Genomic DNA, 17611 nt, shown 5'->3' on the forward strand with positions numbered 1-17611 from the left:
AACATAGACCAAGGGTAAGTCTGTAATTAGTAGTCACATGATTTGTGACATTATAATGTTTGTCCTGTTTACACAACATAGACCAAGGGTAAGTCTGTAATTAGTAGTCACATGATTTGTGACATTATAATGTGTGTCCTGTTTACACAACATAGACCAAGGGTAAGTCTGTAATTAGTAGTCACATGATTTGTGACATTATAATGTTTGTCCTGTTTACACAACATAGACCAAGGGTAAGTCTATAATTAGTAGTCACATGATTTGTGACATTATAAAGTTTGTCCTGTTTACACAACATAGACCAAGGGTAAGTCTATAATTAGTAGTCACATGATTAGTGACATTATAATGTTTGTCCTGTTTACACAACATAGACCAAGGATAAGTCTATAATTAGTAGTCACATGATTTGTGACATTATAATGTTTGTCCTGTTTACACAACATAGACCAAGGGTAAGTCTGTAATTAGAAGTCACATGATTAGTTCTTTCTCAATATGTAAAGATTTCCTAAAATATCCATTTTTATACGACCGCAAAAAATTTGAGTTCATATATTGCTATCACGTCGTCGTCCGAAGACGTTTGGTTTCCAGATAATAACTTTAGTTTAAGTGAATGGATCTCTATGAAAGTTAAGCAAAAGGTTCAATATTACAAAAGAAAGGTACAGATTGTTTTTGGGGGTGATGGTCCCAACCATTTAGGAATAAGGGGCCAAAAAGGGGCCCAAAACAAGCATTTTTCTAGTTTCAGGACAATAACTTGTTTATATGTATTTTGATTGCTCTGAAATTGTACCACAAGGTTCAATACCACAAGTAGAAGGTTGGGATTCATTTTAGGGGTAATTGCCCAACCGTTCTGGAATTAGGGGCCAAAACAAGCATTTTTCTAGTTTTCAGACAATAACTTGTGTTTAAGTGTATGGATACCTCTTAAATTTTACCACATTTTACAAAAAGAAAATTGCATCAAATATGATATTTTTTTTTTTGGAAAGTGGGGGGGTTAAAAAAAATTAGGGGGGGGGGGGGAATTTTTATTCCTCAAGATTTAAGAAATTATCAATTTTCCATTATTTTTTTGGAGGGGGGTTAAAAAAAAAAAATTCTTTGGGGGGGGGGGGTCAATTTTGTTTCCTCAAGATTTAAGACATCAATTTTCCAAAAATAAAATTGGGGGTCACAATTTATTTTGCTAATTCTTTGTATATAGTCTGAAAACAGATTTACTAAGTATTGCGCAACAGCACAGTGTATTGCACAACAGCAAGAAATCTTCCATTGAATATAAATTCAAATCATATAACCAATTTCAAGTTCTTTGACTACATTTATTCTGTGTCAGAAACCTCTTATGTGTCAAATATTTAATTACAATCCAAATTCAGACCTGTATCAAGCTTGAATATTGTGTCCATTTTTGCCCCAACTGTTCAGGGTTGGACCTCTGCGGTCCTATCCAGCTGCGCTTTGCAAAGCACATTTACTTATTAATTAAAATTCCTCATATGAACATAAAGTACATTTTTTCCAAAATGCCCTGAAAATCCCTGATCTTATATTTGATTTAAACAATACATTGTTTCTCCATGTCAGACTTTTTGAGATTTTCCTTTCTAACAAACATGGCAATACATTTACTGTAATACCATGAATACAGTAGGAGCTGTTTAATGTTCACTTCAGTTTGGTCTTATATTTTCAGACCTTTATTTTATACTTTTCAGTCGAGATGGTTTGGACTTGGAAGACGATATAGATCATCATCAAAATCTGTAGCGTATTGATGTTGGACGGAGTATTAATCCACATATTGTTTATGATTTCAGTGTGGACTTCTATATGGATCAAGGAACCGACACAGGAGGCCATCTGTATCTACAGAAGAAGGAAAAAGTCTCATGAAAAATATGTATACTTAATTTATACTTAAACTTATACTAAAAAAAATTTGAGAACTACTTAATTTTTATATTTCTTTCACTACCTTGTGGGTATTAACAACTCCATTTCCTATTTTATTTAACTGATTTTTCTTTTGCTTTTGAATTTTGAAAGTATTGCTTTAGCTTTTATTGTTTACAATAAGTGGGAGAGAAAAAGTAATCTGTGGAGATTTTTTTCTGTATACTTGTTTATTTTATTTTTAATGTCCTTATTGGTTTTGATTGACATAAATGTAAGAGGGAAAAATGATCTGTGGAATCATATTTCTGTATGCTTAAAATCACAAAAGATCTCACATTTTATGTGTTTACATTTTAAGGTCTGCAAGTATCATTTTGGTTACATTATACTTTAAATTCAGAAATTATTGCATGTATTAAATATAAAGATTTTTAAAGACTGAACAAAAAGATTAGTTATCACAGTTCAGGAAAAGTTTCAAACAGATATATGTATCAGATATTAGAATGCAAGTTCTTCTTACTGTGATACTCACCTAGTCACATTAATAAAAACTTTGCAATTATTTCTGAATTTACAGTATATCATTTGAAAGCAGAGAAAGAAATATTTTTTGGCAGCCTATTTTTATTGAAGAACTGGTCATTATCATGATATATGGACTGCCCACAGGACAGTGGTATTGACTAAGACAGAGATAATGACTGATCTGTAGGCAGTCAATACCACTGTCATAAGGGCAGTCCATGTATCACGATAATGACCAGTTCTTCAATAACTATTATGTTTATTTCATTGAGGAACCATGTTTTTAAAAATTCTCATAAATTCAAATTGTTCAAAGCAGACTCGAGTTATTGTACGATTTCTATAGGAAAGAGTGAAGACCAGTCATATTGATAACTATAAGTCAGTACCGTTCATTTAAATGCAATTTTTCAGTATATGAATACAAAATAAAGTTTTCCATAATTTTATAATTCTTGTTGCTGAGTAGTTTTTCTCTATCAGCATTGGAAATTACGGCAAAACGATCATTTGAGTTGTCTGCAGCAGGTGTGTCTTCCAGTTCAGCCATGTTCCAAACGTCTGAATCGCGATTGCATTTTTTTATTAAAGGGACATCACTCTAAACAGAGAAACCACGCCCCATTGGTCATTAACATGTAAAAGTCCTTTAATGACCAGTTTTCTGGTACGTTTTTTTTTTGTGAAAGACCGATGGAATTTTTTACTAAAGAATAAAGAATGTCATGTGGCCCCTTGTTATCCAATAAGAGAAGCTTATTCTCTACCAATATGAAATAATATTTGTTAGATATTTTACTTTAGGTAGATTCTATTCTATCTGATTGAAATACAGATACTGTGTTCATGCTTCACTAAAAGGATCTGTTCTATTTTCTGTTTTAAAGATCTTTAGGTACCCTCAGGTTTTGTTGTAATATAAACACCTTAATAAATTGAAGCCAGAAACTTTATTTAGTGGTATAAACATTATCAGAACAGAAAGTAGGATGGAGATTTGACTCCATTCTTTGTGTAAAATTTTACCCTTAAGGCATACTAAGGCGATCTAGGAGTAAAATTTTAAAAAGATATAAAGCTTAATCATTATTTAAGTCACTTCTTATTTAAAATGTTTCCCCAAAAATTGCATTGAAAGAGTTTGTGATATTTTAGTGCTTATAATATATTACAATGTTGTCAGTGTTTGTTGGTCATGGTTGAGTGAGTATTAGAACATGAAGCTTATCACAAAGTGATCGAAATTTTCACAGGTTATTACTAATGATAGAATTTAGATATATTGTATTGGGAATATGGATTGTGATGTAAAGTTTTTATTTCAGTAGAATTATAGTAGCTCAAGTTTTGCCCCTATATGTTACTAAGGTGATACTGATATTAGTTGCACCATCAGAAAGGAGTTATGACAATTTGAACAATTTTAAATAAAGCTGCTAGGCCTTCTTCAATTTAAACCAGAATTATTGAAGCAGCTTGGCCTTCTTCAGTTGAAACCAGAACTATATCATGAAATTTGAATTTGCAAACAGCAAGACTTATTTCAAATTTTCACTGATTTCTTTTTGGTTTACATTAAAGGGCCTGTCAAACTTATCTTATTTAAGTTTAGAAGGATAAGTCTGAATATAGATGTCTTTGTATGACAATTAAGCTACCATAATTCTACTGCTGAGAAATATTGTACTTTATATAACTTAAATTTTTATTGTTGTTATTGTTAGAGTTTAGCACTTGTTTTTTTTTTTCACATATTTTATGTTTTATTTTGATGACATTTATAACATATATTGAGGGAATTATCTATTTGGTTGTCATTACTCGTCACTAATATTCACATTCTTATATCATTATAAAGTCAATTTCACAATTGTATTTTTTTTTCATTGTTTGTAAAATTTTATGACATGGTGTAAGGAAATTTACAATGTAAAAATATTTATCTTCTTGTGTTACAGTGAGGATGCATATATTGTCAGCTTGCATGATATAATACTCATTTTTATCCAACATTTATATATAAAACTGTTGTTTTATGCCCCACCTAGGGGCATTATGTTTTTCGGTCTGTGCTTCAGTTTGTCCGTCCGTTCTTTGTCCCCCTTCAGGTTAAAGTTTTTGGTCAAGGTAGTTTTTGATGAAGTTGAAGTCCAATCAACTTGAAACTTGGTACACATGTTCCCTATGATATGATCTTTCTAATATTTATGCCAAATTAGAGTTTTGACCCCAATTTCATGGTCCACTGAACATAGATATGATAGTGTGAGTGGAACATTCGTGTACTATGGACACATTCTTGTTTTATTTTATTTTATTCATTATTTTTTTCTTTTTTGTAAAAAAAAATGTTGGGCTAAAAGTGAAAAAGTTTCTGTTACAGCATGTAGGTCAAGGGAAACAGATTACAGTTATATTTATGGAATATGATAGATTTCAATAAAAAAAGGAGGAATTGGTATATTTGAAAAGCTATTTTTAACTTACGGTAATATTTTCATCCATAGTGTAATTTTCATCCATATCATGAATATCACATGTACATGAATTAAAAGATTGTTTTCTAAATTGTTGATTAAGCCTGTATGAATGTGCCATGTTCTAAGATTTGCAGCTTTCGTTTTAATATATATATAATTGTGTGCCATTATAATAGGAATTACACAATAGTTGCTATTATTGCAAAGTACTTTACTAGTCCCTTTTATTTAGAAAAGTTTATTTCATTATGAACAAATATTTCACATTGAACAAGGTTTTGTGTTAGCAGCAATTGATAGTTGTTACTAGTAGTAACTTGTGTGTATTTTTATGATCTCTTTGGATTTTATGTTGTTGTTAAATTGATTACTATACTTAATTATATATATAATGGTTTCATACATTGAAAAAAAATCAGATGTGGTATGATTGCCAATGAGACAATTATCAACCAGAGACCAAATAAAGAGGATATAGGGCCTTCAACAATGAGCAAAAGCCATACCGTATAGCAAGCTTTAAAAAGCCCTTTCATGACAAAATGTAAAAGAGTTTAAAAATGAAAGGAAATGGCCTCATTTATGCTAAAATAATAAACAAAAGAGCACTGAATCACAGGCTCCTGGCTTGAGATGGGCACATACAGATTGAACAGGTTGAACATGTTTCTGACTGCGTAACCCTCCCTTAACCTTAGACAATGGTGAAAAAGCAAAAAAATGAACAAACAATCAGAAGGAAAAGTCTTTTGACTAAGGCCTATCATGTGATGTGATCTGACAAATCACAGCTTTCGAACAATATGATACATGTTTTATTATAAAAGATTTATAACCTGTCATGTATTACTCCTATGAGGGGTTTTGTTTGTTTAAATACAAAATTGATGAGAAAAAATGAGATTATAAGTAAATATATGGTCCAATAATCTGATTATGGTCTCTGACTAATGTTTGTTTTACTCAGGTTTATGTACAAAGCTTTCATATTGTACATTTGAATTGAGAATTACTTGTTTAGAAGCTTTTCTAATAAATTTGTTATACTGAAATCATTTTCTGATGAAATATTGAATATTCCCCAAGTTGAAATCTATCAATACTTTTACAAAATCACTTTTATGCCCCCACTGCAGCGGAGGGAGCATTAAGTGTTACCCTTGTCTGTCCGTATGTACATCTCGAGATTGGTTTCCATTCTCTAACTTTAGTTTGCCTCAACCAAATGTTATGAAACTTATATACAATGCTTATTTCCACAAAACACAGATCAAGTTTGAATTTAGTGGCATCACTTTTACTGTTCTAGAGCCATGCCCCTTTACAAATTGAAAAATAGTTGAATTTTTGTTTCTGTTCTCTAACTTGAGTTTGCCTCAACCAAATGTTATGAAACTTATACAAAGTGCTTATTACCACAAAACTCAGATCAAGTTTGAATTTGGTTGGTGTCACTTAAACCCTTCTTGGGTTATGTCACTTTATAACGTTATATGCAAGCAGGAGCATTATCTGTGTCCCATAGACACATTCTCCATTTATTTTTGTTTATTTCATGATTAATTTATATATCAGGGTGCTTTTTATTGAATTTAGCAATGCAAGAGGGCAGTATTATCTATATATCTATTTAGGTGTATGGTCTTAACTTGTGATTATAATTATACCATACATATGTGTATTGGGAAGGTTCATTGTATATATGACATTTCATGGAATATTTGTATTCATTTTTTTTCTACCAGTGCAAACAAAATTCCAGATACAAAGGCTTATTATAAGTTTTGAGTCTACCAATGTGACAATGTTTGATTATAAACTAGAATGTTAACCAAGATATATGAATATTTTATTCACATTTCATGAATGCAATAGTTTATATTTTCACCTAATGAAATATTTCATTATTTTGTTCAAGGTTTATCCAGATAATTGTTTTAGAATAATGATAATCAGTCCACAAACTTAAATTTATCCTGCAATTAGACATTTAACTATACAAATATCAATGTACAAAAATATGTGACACTTATATACTATACACATATTGTTTTTGGTTTTCTTCTTCTATACTGAGTGTTGTCCTAAACATGCATAAAATATTTGCCACTGTACAATCAATTTATTCTGAGTGAAATGTAGTATTTGAATAACCATCACAATTCATTTTATGGTCCTTGGCATAGTCCGTATATGTTATTGCTTCCACTGCTACTTATTGAATATTTAACGACATAGACTATGTCAAGGAAACAACCTGTAGAAGTACAAATAAATTTTATATTGTTCCACATTGAAAATCTACCTTCTATGAAACAGTTTGTATGTATATTGGATATGTATTTGACTTTAAAAAAAACATCAGCAGTAACATCTAAAGGCAAATCTTCTACAAATTTAATTGTTTGCTTTAAAATGAAAAAAAATATCCTTTTATAGTGAATTTTATAATCTGCAATAAAATTTTCTTTGAAGAGCTTTGTTGATATTCTAGCAGAGATAGACTAATGTATCTGTTATTAATACATAATTGGATAAACACAACTGTGACATACATGAATTATTTCCAAATTTGAATTATGATATTTTACTGTCTATCTGGTACTTACGATTAATGTAATATGAAGTGATGAATATAAGAGAGAGAGAGAGAGAGCAGAAGTGTTTCATAACCTCTGTGACTGGCTGGATCACAAAGGTGTTTTGTTAACAGCAAAATAAGGTGCAATAAAATTTGATTTTAATTTTGTTAAATTTGTTTGTTTATTTGTTTATGATCACTGTTAATATGAAATTTCAGGTTGACTTAATAGGTAAATTTTAGTCAGTATACACAAGCTGATACTGGTTGATACAAGCAAAAAAACCTAGAAAACATGAATTTATTTGATGCTCATGTAATTCCCCTTTTTTGTGTGTCTCTTCTTGAGAGAGCTGTGGATATGTAGTGTGTCATTCTGTTTACTGTTTACCAACTTTTTCTTTCACATCACAGTGCAAAGCTTTAAAAGGTGCATTGACACGATACAATGTTCCCTTCGATTTACATTGGGTTTTTACCTGTGCATCTGCTTTCTATAAAAATCGCACTGTGTGAACACTAAATCGTAAGTAGTTCGGTTAATGGAATGGAAATTCATATCTTGTCAATGCGATAAGATTTAACTAGCGGACGGTATCAAATTGGATGGAAAATCGTATCATGTAAATGCACCTTTAGTTGCAGTTGATATACATGCCTTCATGGATTTATCACTTGACACCAGTTAGTTCTGATTAGTTGCTTAATGATGTGGCTAAGATTCTTTTGGCTAGAATGAGTTATAAAATTGGGATCATGTCAGCAAGGGGAGAAGCATCAATTTATGTGTAATACTCATTGTGTACATAAGGTGGCATTCAGTAGAGAGTGTCAATTTACTTTTCCTAGTCAGAAATAATTTAATTCATTACAGTCAGTAAAATATTCATGAATGAACGATATCATGTGTCAGTCTGATCAAGAAGATCTGAATATAATCTCTCATAATCTTCTCAGTAATTTGTTAGTTTAACTATTAGTATTTTATGTCATATTTTCCGTTCACAGTCCCTTATTTGAGACCTTCAGAATGGAGCCTTTTTGCTTGTTAGGTCACACTTTGTATCAAATTACTTATAGTTGTGAAAATGAAACCCAATTAAAAGTATCTGAAAATAAGTAAATAGATACTTATGAAAATTCAAAATAAACCTGTGTCTTTTTCTCTAAAATCACAAAACCACAAAAAAAAGTAGGAGTAAATACTGTGAAGCACACCATACCTTTTTGGAAAGGTAAACTTGTCTTTATTTAGTTTTATATCCCACCATGTGGATAAATCTTGTTAATGACTTCAGAAGGTTGTGATTTGCTTTTTGCTACCTCTGCTTCCTCCTTAAAAAAACTGATGTAAAGTTGTCTAGAAACTGGTTGGTGTAAGGTGTTCAGAAACTGTAGTAAAGTTGTTTAGAAGCTGGTGTAAAGGTGTTCAGAAACTGGTGTAAAGTTGTTAAGAAACTAGCTGGTGTAAAGTTGTCTGGAAACTGGCTGTTATAAAGTTGTTCAGAAGCTGGTGTCAAGAGTCAAGATTATTTCAAGTTGTTATTAAACTAGTGTAAAACTTCTGGATACAAATTTGCAAACACATAATAGGCTTCAAAAATAAAGGGTTCACCTGATTTCCTAGGTTACCATGAGTACATCCTATTCATTTGAACATTGGAGGATAGTTGTCATATTGGCAATCATACCACATCTCCTTATTTTTATATTGTACAACATTTTGTAAGAATGAGATACAAAATGTATTCCTAATGGTGTTCTTAAGGCTAAATCATAAAAGTGACATTGACCTTTCATCTCTGGCCTTGAGATAAGAAAGGCTTAATCTCATAAATGGGAACCAATGAAACTAAATTGGTGAAAACAAGGATGTCATGTTAGTTTTTAGTGTTTACACACTTTTAGAATAACTCTATCAGTTAACCTCTACAGGATTTTCTCACATTGCTAATATCTTAACTTGACTATATCATTTAATATTTATGAAGTTTAACTTTTCTTGACGCATTGCATGCAAATGTGTGAATATCTGTGTATTCCTTGCCCCTATTTTGCCTGAGACTTCTTTGCAAAGTGGGTAATTACTTTAAAAATCAAATACTTGCTTCGGTGGTCTTTTGCTAGTGAGGTTGTTTCCATTGAATGCCCAAGGTTCAATCCCAGGTTTTGCCAAACCTAATTGTAAAGCTGGCATAATGTTGTTATTCCACTAATCATGCACCATTTAGAGAATAAGAACAAAGGCTTGAAGAGTGACTGGTGTATCACAATATAGTGACATGCTTTGACACGGACTGTTACTATGTCAGTAGCACTTATAAACATCCTATTCATGATGTCTGCTCTAGATCAAAATTGGGTATAATCATGTTATCTTCTCAATTTGATGAAAATAAGGAGATGTGATAATGAGACATCTTTCAAAATGACGTGAATTTAAGCATCTTTAGGTCACCCTATGACATTCAAATAAGGGCAAACCCTCACCATATAGTCGGCTATAAAAGTACCCAATATGAAAAATATGGAACAATTCAAATAAAAAAAACAAAAACCTGATTTATGACAAAATAGTAAATGAAATACAAATATGACAGTCAGCAACCAACAACCAAACACTAAAATACCAACTCGCATAAAAGACAAAAGACGTTTAGTGCTGATCTAAAAGTATTCACAATTACCTAAAGCTACTCATTTGTCGCTTGATATTAACAAATTACACTTGGTTTTATAATTAGCACCAGTAAATCAATGAAGAGTAAAATGTTTTTCTCTAGAATATACATCTATTTTGAATTAAAACATAGGTGAACATAGATTATACGATTTTTAACAAAGTACATGTTGTGTTAATGGTAATATGTACACACAAAGTACATGCTGTGTTTATGGTATATGTACACACAAAGTACGTGCTGTGTTTATGGTATATGTACAAACAAAGTACATGTTTTGTTAATTGTAATATGTACAAACAAAGTACATGAAGTGTTAATGGTAATATGTACACACAAAGTACGTGCTGTGTTTATGGTATTTGTACAAACAAAGTACATGTTGTGTTAATGGTAATATATACAAACAAAGTACATGCTGTGTTAATGGTAATATATAGACACAAAGTACATGCTGTGTTAATGGTATAATGTACAAACAAAGTACATGCTGTGTTACTGGTAACATGTACAAACAAAGTACATGCTGTGTTACTGGTAATATATACAAACAAAGTACATACTGTGTTAAAGGTAATATGTATAAACAAAGTACATGATGTGTTACAGATAATATGTGTGAACAAAGTACATGATGTGTTAAAGGTAATATTTATAAACAAAGTACATGCTATGTTAATGGTAATATGTAAAAACAAAGAACATGCTGTGTTAATGGTAATATGTGTAAAACAGTACATGCTGTGTTAATGGTAATTTGTATTTTTCTGAAATAGAGATGAAGAGTACACATTAGTAACTTTCTCACAGGAATTTAGATGCTTTATCTCCATAAAATAATTCACACCGGGTATCCCGGTCCGAAATCCGTAGAGGAGCAATAAATTAAAAGTGTGTTACCGTGGGCAGGTCAAATCTGTATCCGATTCCTGTGGAGCAATTAATGAAAAGTGTGTAACCGTGGGTAGGTCAAATCTGGATCCTATTCCCACGGAGCATAATTCCTTCGTATGAATCGGATCAAGAGTTTACTTGAATAAAATCTTCTTCGGAAAAATGCCCCGTATTAGGGAGTCCATGCATACGTTTATTTTTTTATTTGCAAAATAACAAGATAAACAGTAGATAGTATTATCTTCTAATTATGCTGTTTCAAATAATATTGTGATAATCATTTTGTCCTCATCACATTTAAATATTTTCTACGTAATAAATGTCGTTCCACTTAACATCCCATGTATACAGATACAGATAATATATAATAATAATAATTGTATATAATTATTTACTTTGCAGTTCATTTGTAATGTTTTTTTTTTCCTTATCCCAAATGATTGTCATTGCATTTTTGAATAGATAAATATATAATAATAATTGATATAATAACTAACAGTTTGTGTTACATTAGAGACATATCATACATATTCTAAATATAAATATTTCTAAGGATAAAGGAGAAATTCCAGTCCATAGTATTACTTTTTGGAAAGATACAGTGGACTTCCCAACTATGTTTAGTTGTGATAAGTACTTGTCTGAAGGATATAGTCAAAGATTCCAATCGGTATTGTGCAGTAGGAGACCGGTTATATGGTATATGTTACAATCCATAGTAATTCTAGTCGAAAGTATGATGTCCCTTTCCAGTTCTAATAAGTATGATAAGTTACTTCAAACACTACACAAATTTGTAGTTACACGTGCATCACGACGGTTGTCAGATGTGGAGCAGGATATACTTACCCCTCCTGAGCAACTTAGATCACTATCGGCTTTAGATGGGGGTTCGTGTTGCTTAGTCTTTATTTTTCTATGTTGTGTTTTGAATAATGTTGTTTGTCTTTGGTCGTTTTTTACATTTTTTGCAATGGTGTTTTCATTTTGTCTTCGACTTGTGAATTTGAATATTCATTTGGTATCTTCCGCCTCTTCTATACGTAATGATTTAATACAAAGTAGATCAAACATTATTAAGTAAGTCTAAATCAAGTGACGACGCATTAATTAGCAAAATAAGAATGTTTTCTAGGTTGTATCCAAGAGTCCAGTCTACAAGCATACCCCGATGTTAGCGTAGACTTTTGTATCCAAGAGTCCAGTCTACAAGTATACCCCGATGTTAGCAAGTTATCCTAATTTACAGATTATGAAAATTCTTGACCCTAACTTTGACTTTTATCAACAGGTCAATAGATATGCTTTAAAAAGAAGTCATTTGCAATAAGAAAATATGGCTGATATCAGTTAGAGCTTATTCTTTTGATATAATCTATTTGAAAGTTTTTATATATGTAGTGCTTTTGAAAAAAATAAACAAACAAAAACGTCCTGCATTGTAAGAAGAGGGTGGGCAACAAAAACGTCCTGCAGTGGAAAAGGAGGGCGGGTAACTATCTGACGAGCAGCAGCCCGACCTAGTGCTCCAACGACAAAGAAAGCTGATCCAAAAAAGCATATCGTTGATGCAGATAGTTAAATTGAAACAACTATGCTATGAGAAATTCATGGCTCCGAAAATTCCTTAAATATTGAAAGCATTGAAATTCAGCTCTTCTTCAGAATCAAACGATTAAAACAGATTAAATATTGTTAATAAATTGCTGATTTCATTTGAAATTAAAATCTTTTCTCTCATTGTTTTCGAATATTAAGTATGTAGCCACATCTTTCGAGTCATTGTGTATTTTGAGATGAACAACAGGTAAAATAACCTGTAATTATCATAGTCAATTTAAAAGTTATTGTGAACTATAGATTCCGAAAATGTCTAATACTTTGTTGTTCTAGTTAAATAGAAATTTTGTCTGTGGCAATTCCTAATTGTTTTCTATAACAACTATATGAATAACCAAAGACAAAATTTTAACTTAACCTACTTATATACTTTAACCCAGGTTTTTTTTTGCGTCTGATGAGATAACATTTTTACTGTCATGATTGTGGAGCATGCGTGTGACTGAAACATATAATTTGATGTGTTTACAAGTTGAACTTCGATAGTTTATCAAAATGGAGGGCAGACTTGATGGCAAAAGAGCTCTCGTTACAGGAGCTGGAAAAGGTTTGTAGATACATTTCTTAGTTTTTGAATATATTTAGATATTATGTTACAGGGACATAGGAACCGGCAAAGGTATGTGTATATATAAAGCATTCAATTGCCTATTAGACTGAAATACGGGAATCGGAAAAGATTTATAAAGAGTTCTTGTTACAGGAGTAGGAGATATGAACAGTTGTTTTATATCCAAAGCATTACACATTTGCTGTATTTTCGGTTTCTGGATATGGTAAATTATAATTTTTTGTTTATAAATTAAAAACATATTTACCTGTTGATTGATTGATTGTTGATGCAGATATTTGAATCAGGGATTTCGTTACAACATGTTACTTAGGGCTTTGATTATTTTTTTTTTCATTGATGGCTTAGTGGTCAAGGATGTGCCTATGGAGAACTTATTACAAACGGGATGTGGCAGTCTGGTATTTGTAGTGGTGTTATTTGTGGAGCACTGGGTTTGGATGCTGTCCGCGTGTACTCGATGGTCCTTTAATTTGGTGGACATGAGGGTCTTGTCTCAGACTGTTTGTATCGTCTTTACACTGGATCAGTTGAATCCACCATTTTCTACATAAGAAAATGCCTGTACCAAGTAAGGAATATGACAGTTGTTATCCATTCGTTTGATGCGTTTGTTTTTTTTTATTTTGCCATTTGATTGGGGACTTTCCTTTTTGAATTTTACTCGGAGTTCAGGTCTTTTGTGATTTTACTTTCTCAGTGTGTACTGATTGATACTGATTGATACTTTGGTGTTTGGGAAAACAAGATTTTTCTATTAAATTTAATTTGCTTCAAACTAGCTTTTAGTAACTGGGTGTACTCTTAAATCGGGATTTAGTGTCTTTTGTCTTTATATCCGGTTTTTTTTTTTTTTTTTTTTTTTTAGCTTTGTTCCAATTTGATAAATCAAACCATTTAAAACTGTCTTTTTATTTGTTTTTTACTGTTGCACCGCTGTTCAATGATGATGGAGGATTTGGCGCTTGCAGGCATGTTTAGCTCCGGCGCATTCTTTGTGTGCCTGTTCCGGGTCGGGAACCTATAGTTCTGTGGTTGTTGATCGTTGCTGTCTGTCGTGTCTTTTATCGTTTATTGTTTGTCACAGGGTGGCCCTTTGATTTTCTCGTTTGGGTTGTTTTACATGTGTCATGTCGAGACCTTGTTGTTGTGAAAGATAATGTCAACTTAACCATACCTCAGGTTATTTCTTTTTTTTTCAACATATAAGTATTTACTATTTTTAAGGAATCGGTCGAGAAATCGCCAAAAGAATAGCTGAATGTGGTGCTGAAATATTCGCACTAAGTAGGACGCAAGAAGACCTTGATAGTCTGAAAGCAGAGGTAATATACATAAATCTTCGTACTAAGTAGTACACAAGAAGACCTTGCTAGTCTGAAAGCATAGATAGTATATAGAAACTCCTGAAGTAGAGGTGATTTACAAAAAAGTTTGAAGTCTGAGGTCATTTACAGATGGTGTGGAAAAAATGAAAAGCAGTTTCATACTCATACTCAAATATGCAAAGATATCTTAGAGGTAAAACAGATAGTATGGTATAAAGGGTAATTTACAGATAACATGAACTAAGGGCTAATGTACAGAAAGCCTTAAATCAGAGGTAATATATGAGAGTCTATCATTAAAAATGGGTCACTCTTACGTGAAATTTTATATCTTGGATACTAAGTGACCTATCATTGTACAACTTGGTGCAAGGAGAACTTAAAATTTAATCTCACTGATTACTTGGATACTAAGTGACTATCATTGAACAATGTTGTACGGTGTAAGGAGAACTCTTGTGTAGCATATCAGCCTCCCATACACACACACACAAACCAATCTGGATTATATTTCATCATTATTGACTTGTTCGAATCTTGGATACTAAGTGACTTAAAATTCTATAAGTGGTGTAAGGATGAATCTTATAAAGAGTATATCAGAATCCCCCAAAATAGGTCACTATGTTCTACATTTCACACTTCATATACTTGTATTCAGTATTACGTTGAAGTAATTTTCAGTAATAAGATATTAGTATAGGTTTCACTACAACAATTTCCAGTGAAAGGGATATTGCTCAGAAATACACTCTGTGATAATTGATCCGTACCAAATTGAAACCCAAGCTTATTTCTTAGATCCTTATGGATCATATTCTGGTCCGTTTCACATCGAAGTTAATTTTCATTTAAAGAACTGTTTCCATTTTATCATTTAAATGGGCATTAGCTGCGATTTAGACCAAAATTTGGAATACGATTGTTTTAGTTTCAAGTTTTAATGAAAGCGAAAGTTGGAAATAATATGTCGCTATAAGCAGTTTGGTCCAAATTGGTCTAAATCTGCTCAAAAACATTGCTGATGTTTTATAAATTTGCAAGTTAAATTTTAATCTCACTGAATCCATATTCATGTGACCTTCAATTTAACCCCTTAGTTTGAGATGAGTTACGCATAAGGCGTCTTCAGCTATTAATAGGCAAAAGGGTGACCCATTTGGTTAAATGATTCGATCCACAAAAAAATCATTCTTATACAGATAAAAACGATGATTAACATATTTTCTTAACCTATAATATGAAATCAACCAGACCTAGAAAAATAAAATTGCACATGATCGTTATCTATTTATGTTTATATCGGGTGATATGACCGTTGACACTCTACAATACACAAGAAATACTGATACATATCATCGAGTCCATGTATTGTTAATTGGTTTTTTAGACCTTTTTGTAATTTTGATATAAGTTTTAGAATGTTATGAATCAAATATGAGAATTTGAGTCAAATAGGTGAACAAGAATTTGACAGCTAGTGCCCCTTTAAGGTGTGTCAATTCAAAATAGTAGCGAGGCAAACTTGTAAACATGAAAGGTTATCTTTGTTTTCATTTTTAAATCATCAATTAAAGGGGCATTAGCTACGAATTAGACCCCCAAATAAATAAAAAAATTACCCTTTTTTTTTAAACATTTATAAAATAATATTAAGCTATTAGCAGTCATTTTGGTTCATTTTCGTCAGAATAAGCTAACACACATCGCTCATGTATTATTGGCTTGCAAGTCAATACTTCAACCTCATTTGATCCGTATTCATATGTAGGATTAAATATTGTCCGCCATGAAATTATGCCCACTGGACACTTTTCAACAGTAAATAGTGTCCTCAGACAAAATTTTATAATGAAATATCGTCCGGACGATATTTACCTATGAAATCGTGTCCACAGATATGAAAAAGTGTCCTTCAAAGAAAGGACAATATTTCATATGAAAAAGTGTCCTTCATAGAAAGGACAGCATTTCACATGAAGTATTAAAATTAGCATGGGCGTTTTGTCTCTTTTAAATATTGCACGTTAACTGGAGTATTGAATTCATACAAAATGTGATCATCCCCATATGGAATTAATCATAAATTATACAATAAAACATATACTATAACACACAAAAAACAGTAATACATTAAATAGAACTTAATATAAACTACGTGAATAATAATGCATGTAATCTGAGACTAGTCTCAGATGTAATTCGTTTCAATGTTGAGGCTACTGGATACTCTTTGTCGACATCTTTTTATAGCTACGATAATTGAAAATGCTTTGGAATTCAATACCTTCAATTTTGTTTATATCAAATTATAACTGGTTCCTAATTTGTTTGTTTTGGTAATAGAAATTCAAATATATAGCTAAAACATTTCAGTGACTTTTTTAATTATCTCCCTTTAAAACAGATTTTCAATAAATGGACACTTTTCCACAGTAAAAAGTGTCTTTTATTTACAAGACAGAATTTAATAGTATTTTATGGTGAAATTATGTCCGATTGAAAGGACACTTTTTCACAGGATCGGACACATTTAAATACACCTTTTCTATGAAAAAGTGTCTGGGTGGACACATTTTCACAGGACACTTTTATGGCTCACACATGCAACCTTTAGTTTGAATTTGGAAACAGGCTGCGCATGCGTTCAGCATGTAGTAAGCATGTTCATTCGTTAAAATGAAAAGAATGTCAACATTGAATAGTAAAACAAGGAAGCCACCAGAAATACCCATTTCGTTGACTAATCTGGCCTACAAAAATCATTCTTGTATACAGGCAAAAAAATGGTTTACATATATTTCAAATCTATAACATGAAATCAAACAGACATAGAAAAATCGTCATTATTCGATTTCACGTGCTTATCTGTCTATTAATATCTGGTTTTTTGTCGAGCCTGCGATTTATGTCGCAGAAAGCTTGACAAAGGGACACTTTTTCACAGGATCGGACACATTTAAATACACCTTTTCTATGAAAAAGTGTCTGGGTGGACACATTTTCACAGG

The 17611-nt window shown here is 31.7% G+C and overlaps 2 protein-coding genes across 7 annotated transcripts in view; both read left to right on the plus strand.

Annotated features, from left to right (window-relative positions):
• Positions 1-17611, plus strand: part of LOC127708785 (myb-like protein O) — a 74121-nt gene that overhangs the window by 14637 nt on the left and 41873 nt on the right. The window contains exon 6 of one of the 3 annotated variants that reach the window (XR_007985384.1): positions 1737-3340. Coding sequence is in view for 1 of the 3 variants with exons in the window: in XM_052213903.1 (XP_052069863.1) it covers positions 1839-1931 (93 nt within the window). In the remaining 2 variants the exon portion in view is untranslated. Of the gene's footprint in view, positions 1-1736; positions 7680-17611 lie in introns of those variants that run through there. The other 2 variants (XR_007985383.1, XM_052213903.1) reach the window with 2 other exon arrangements.
• The window catches only part of LOC127708788 (carbonyl reductase [NADPH] 2-like), a 107061-nt gene continuing 102564 nt past the window's right edge, over positions 13115-17611 (plus strand). For 2 of the 4 annotated variants that reach the window (XM_052213916.1, XM_052213910.1), the window contains exon 1: positions 13160-13248. In XM_052213916.1, the coding sequence (XP_052069876.1) occupies positions 13197-13248 (52 nt within the window). In that variant the 5' untranslated portion in view covers positions 13160-13196. Of the gene's footprint in view, positions 13249-14499; positions 14598-17611 lie in introns of all 4 variants that reach the window. The other 2 variants (XM_052213918.1, XM_052213913.1) reach the window with 2 other exon arrangements.

Source organism: Mytilus californianus, unplaced genomic scaffold (genome assembly GCF_021869535.1).
Source record: "Mytilus californianus isolate M0D057914Y unplaced genomic scaffold, xbMytCali1.0.p SCAF_7, whole genome shotgun sequence".
Taxonomy (NCBI): Eukaryota; Metazoa; Mollusca; class Bivalvia; order Mytilida; family Mytilidae; genus Mytilus; species Mytilus californianus.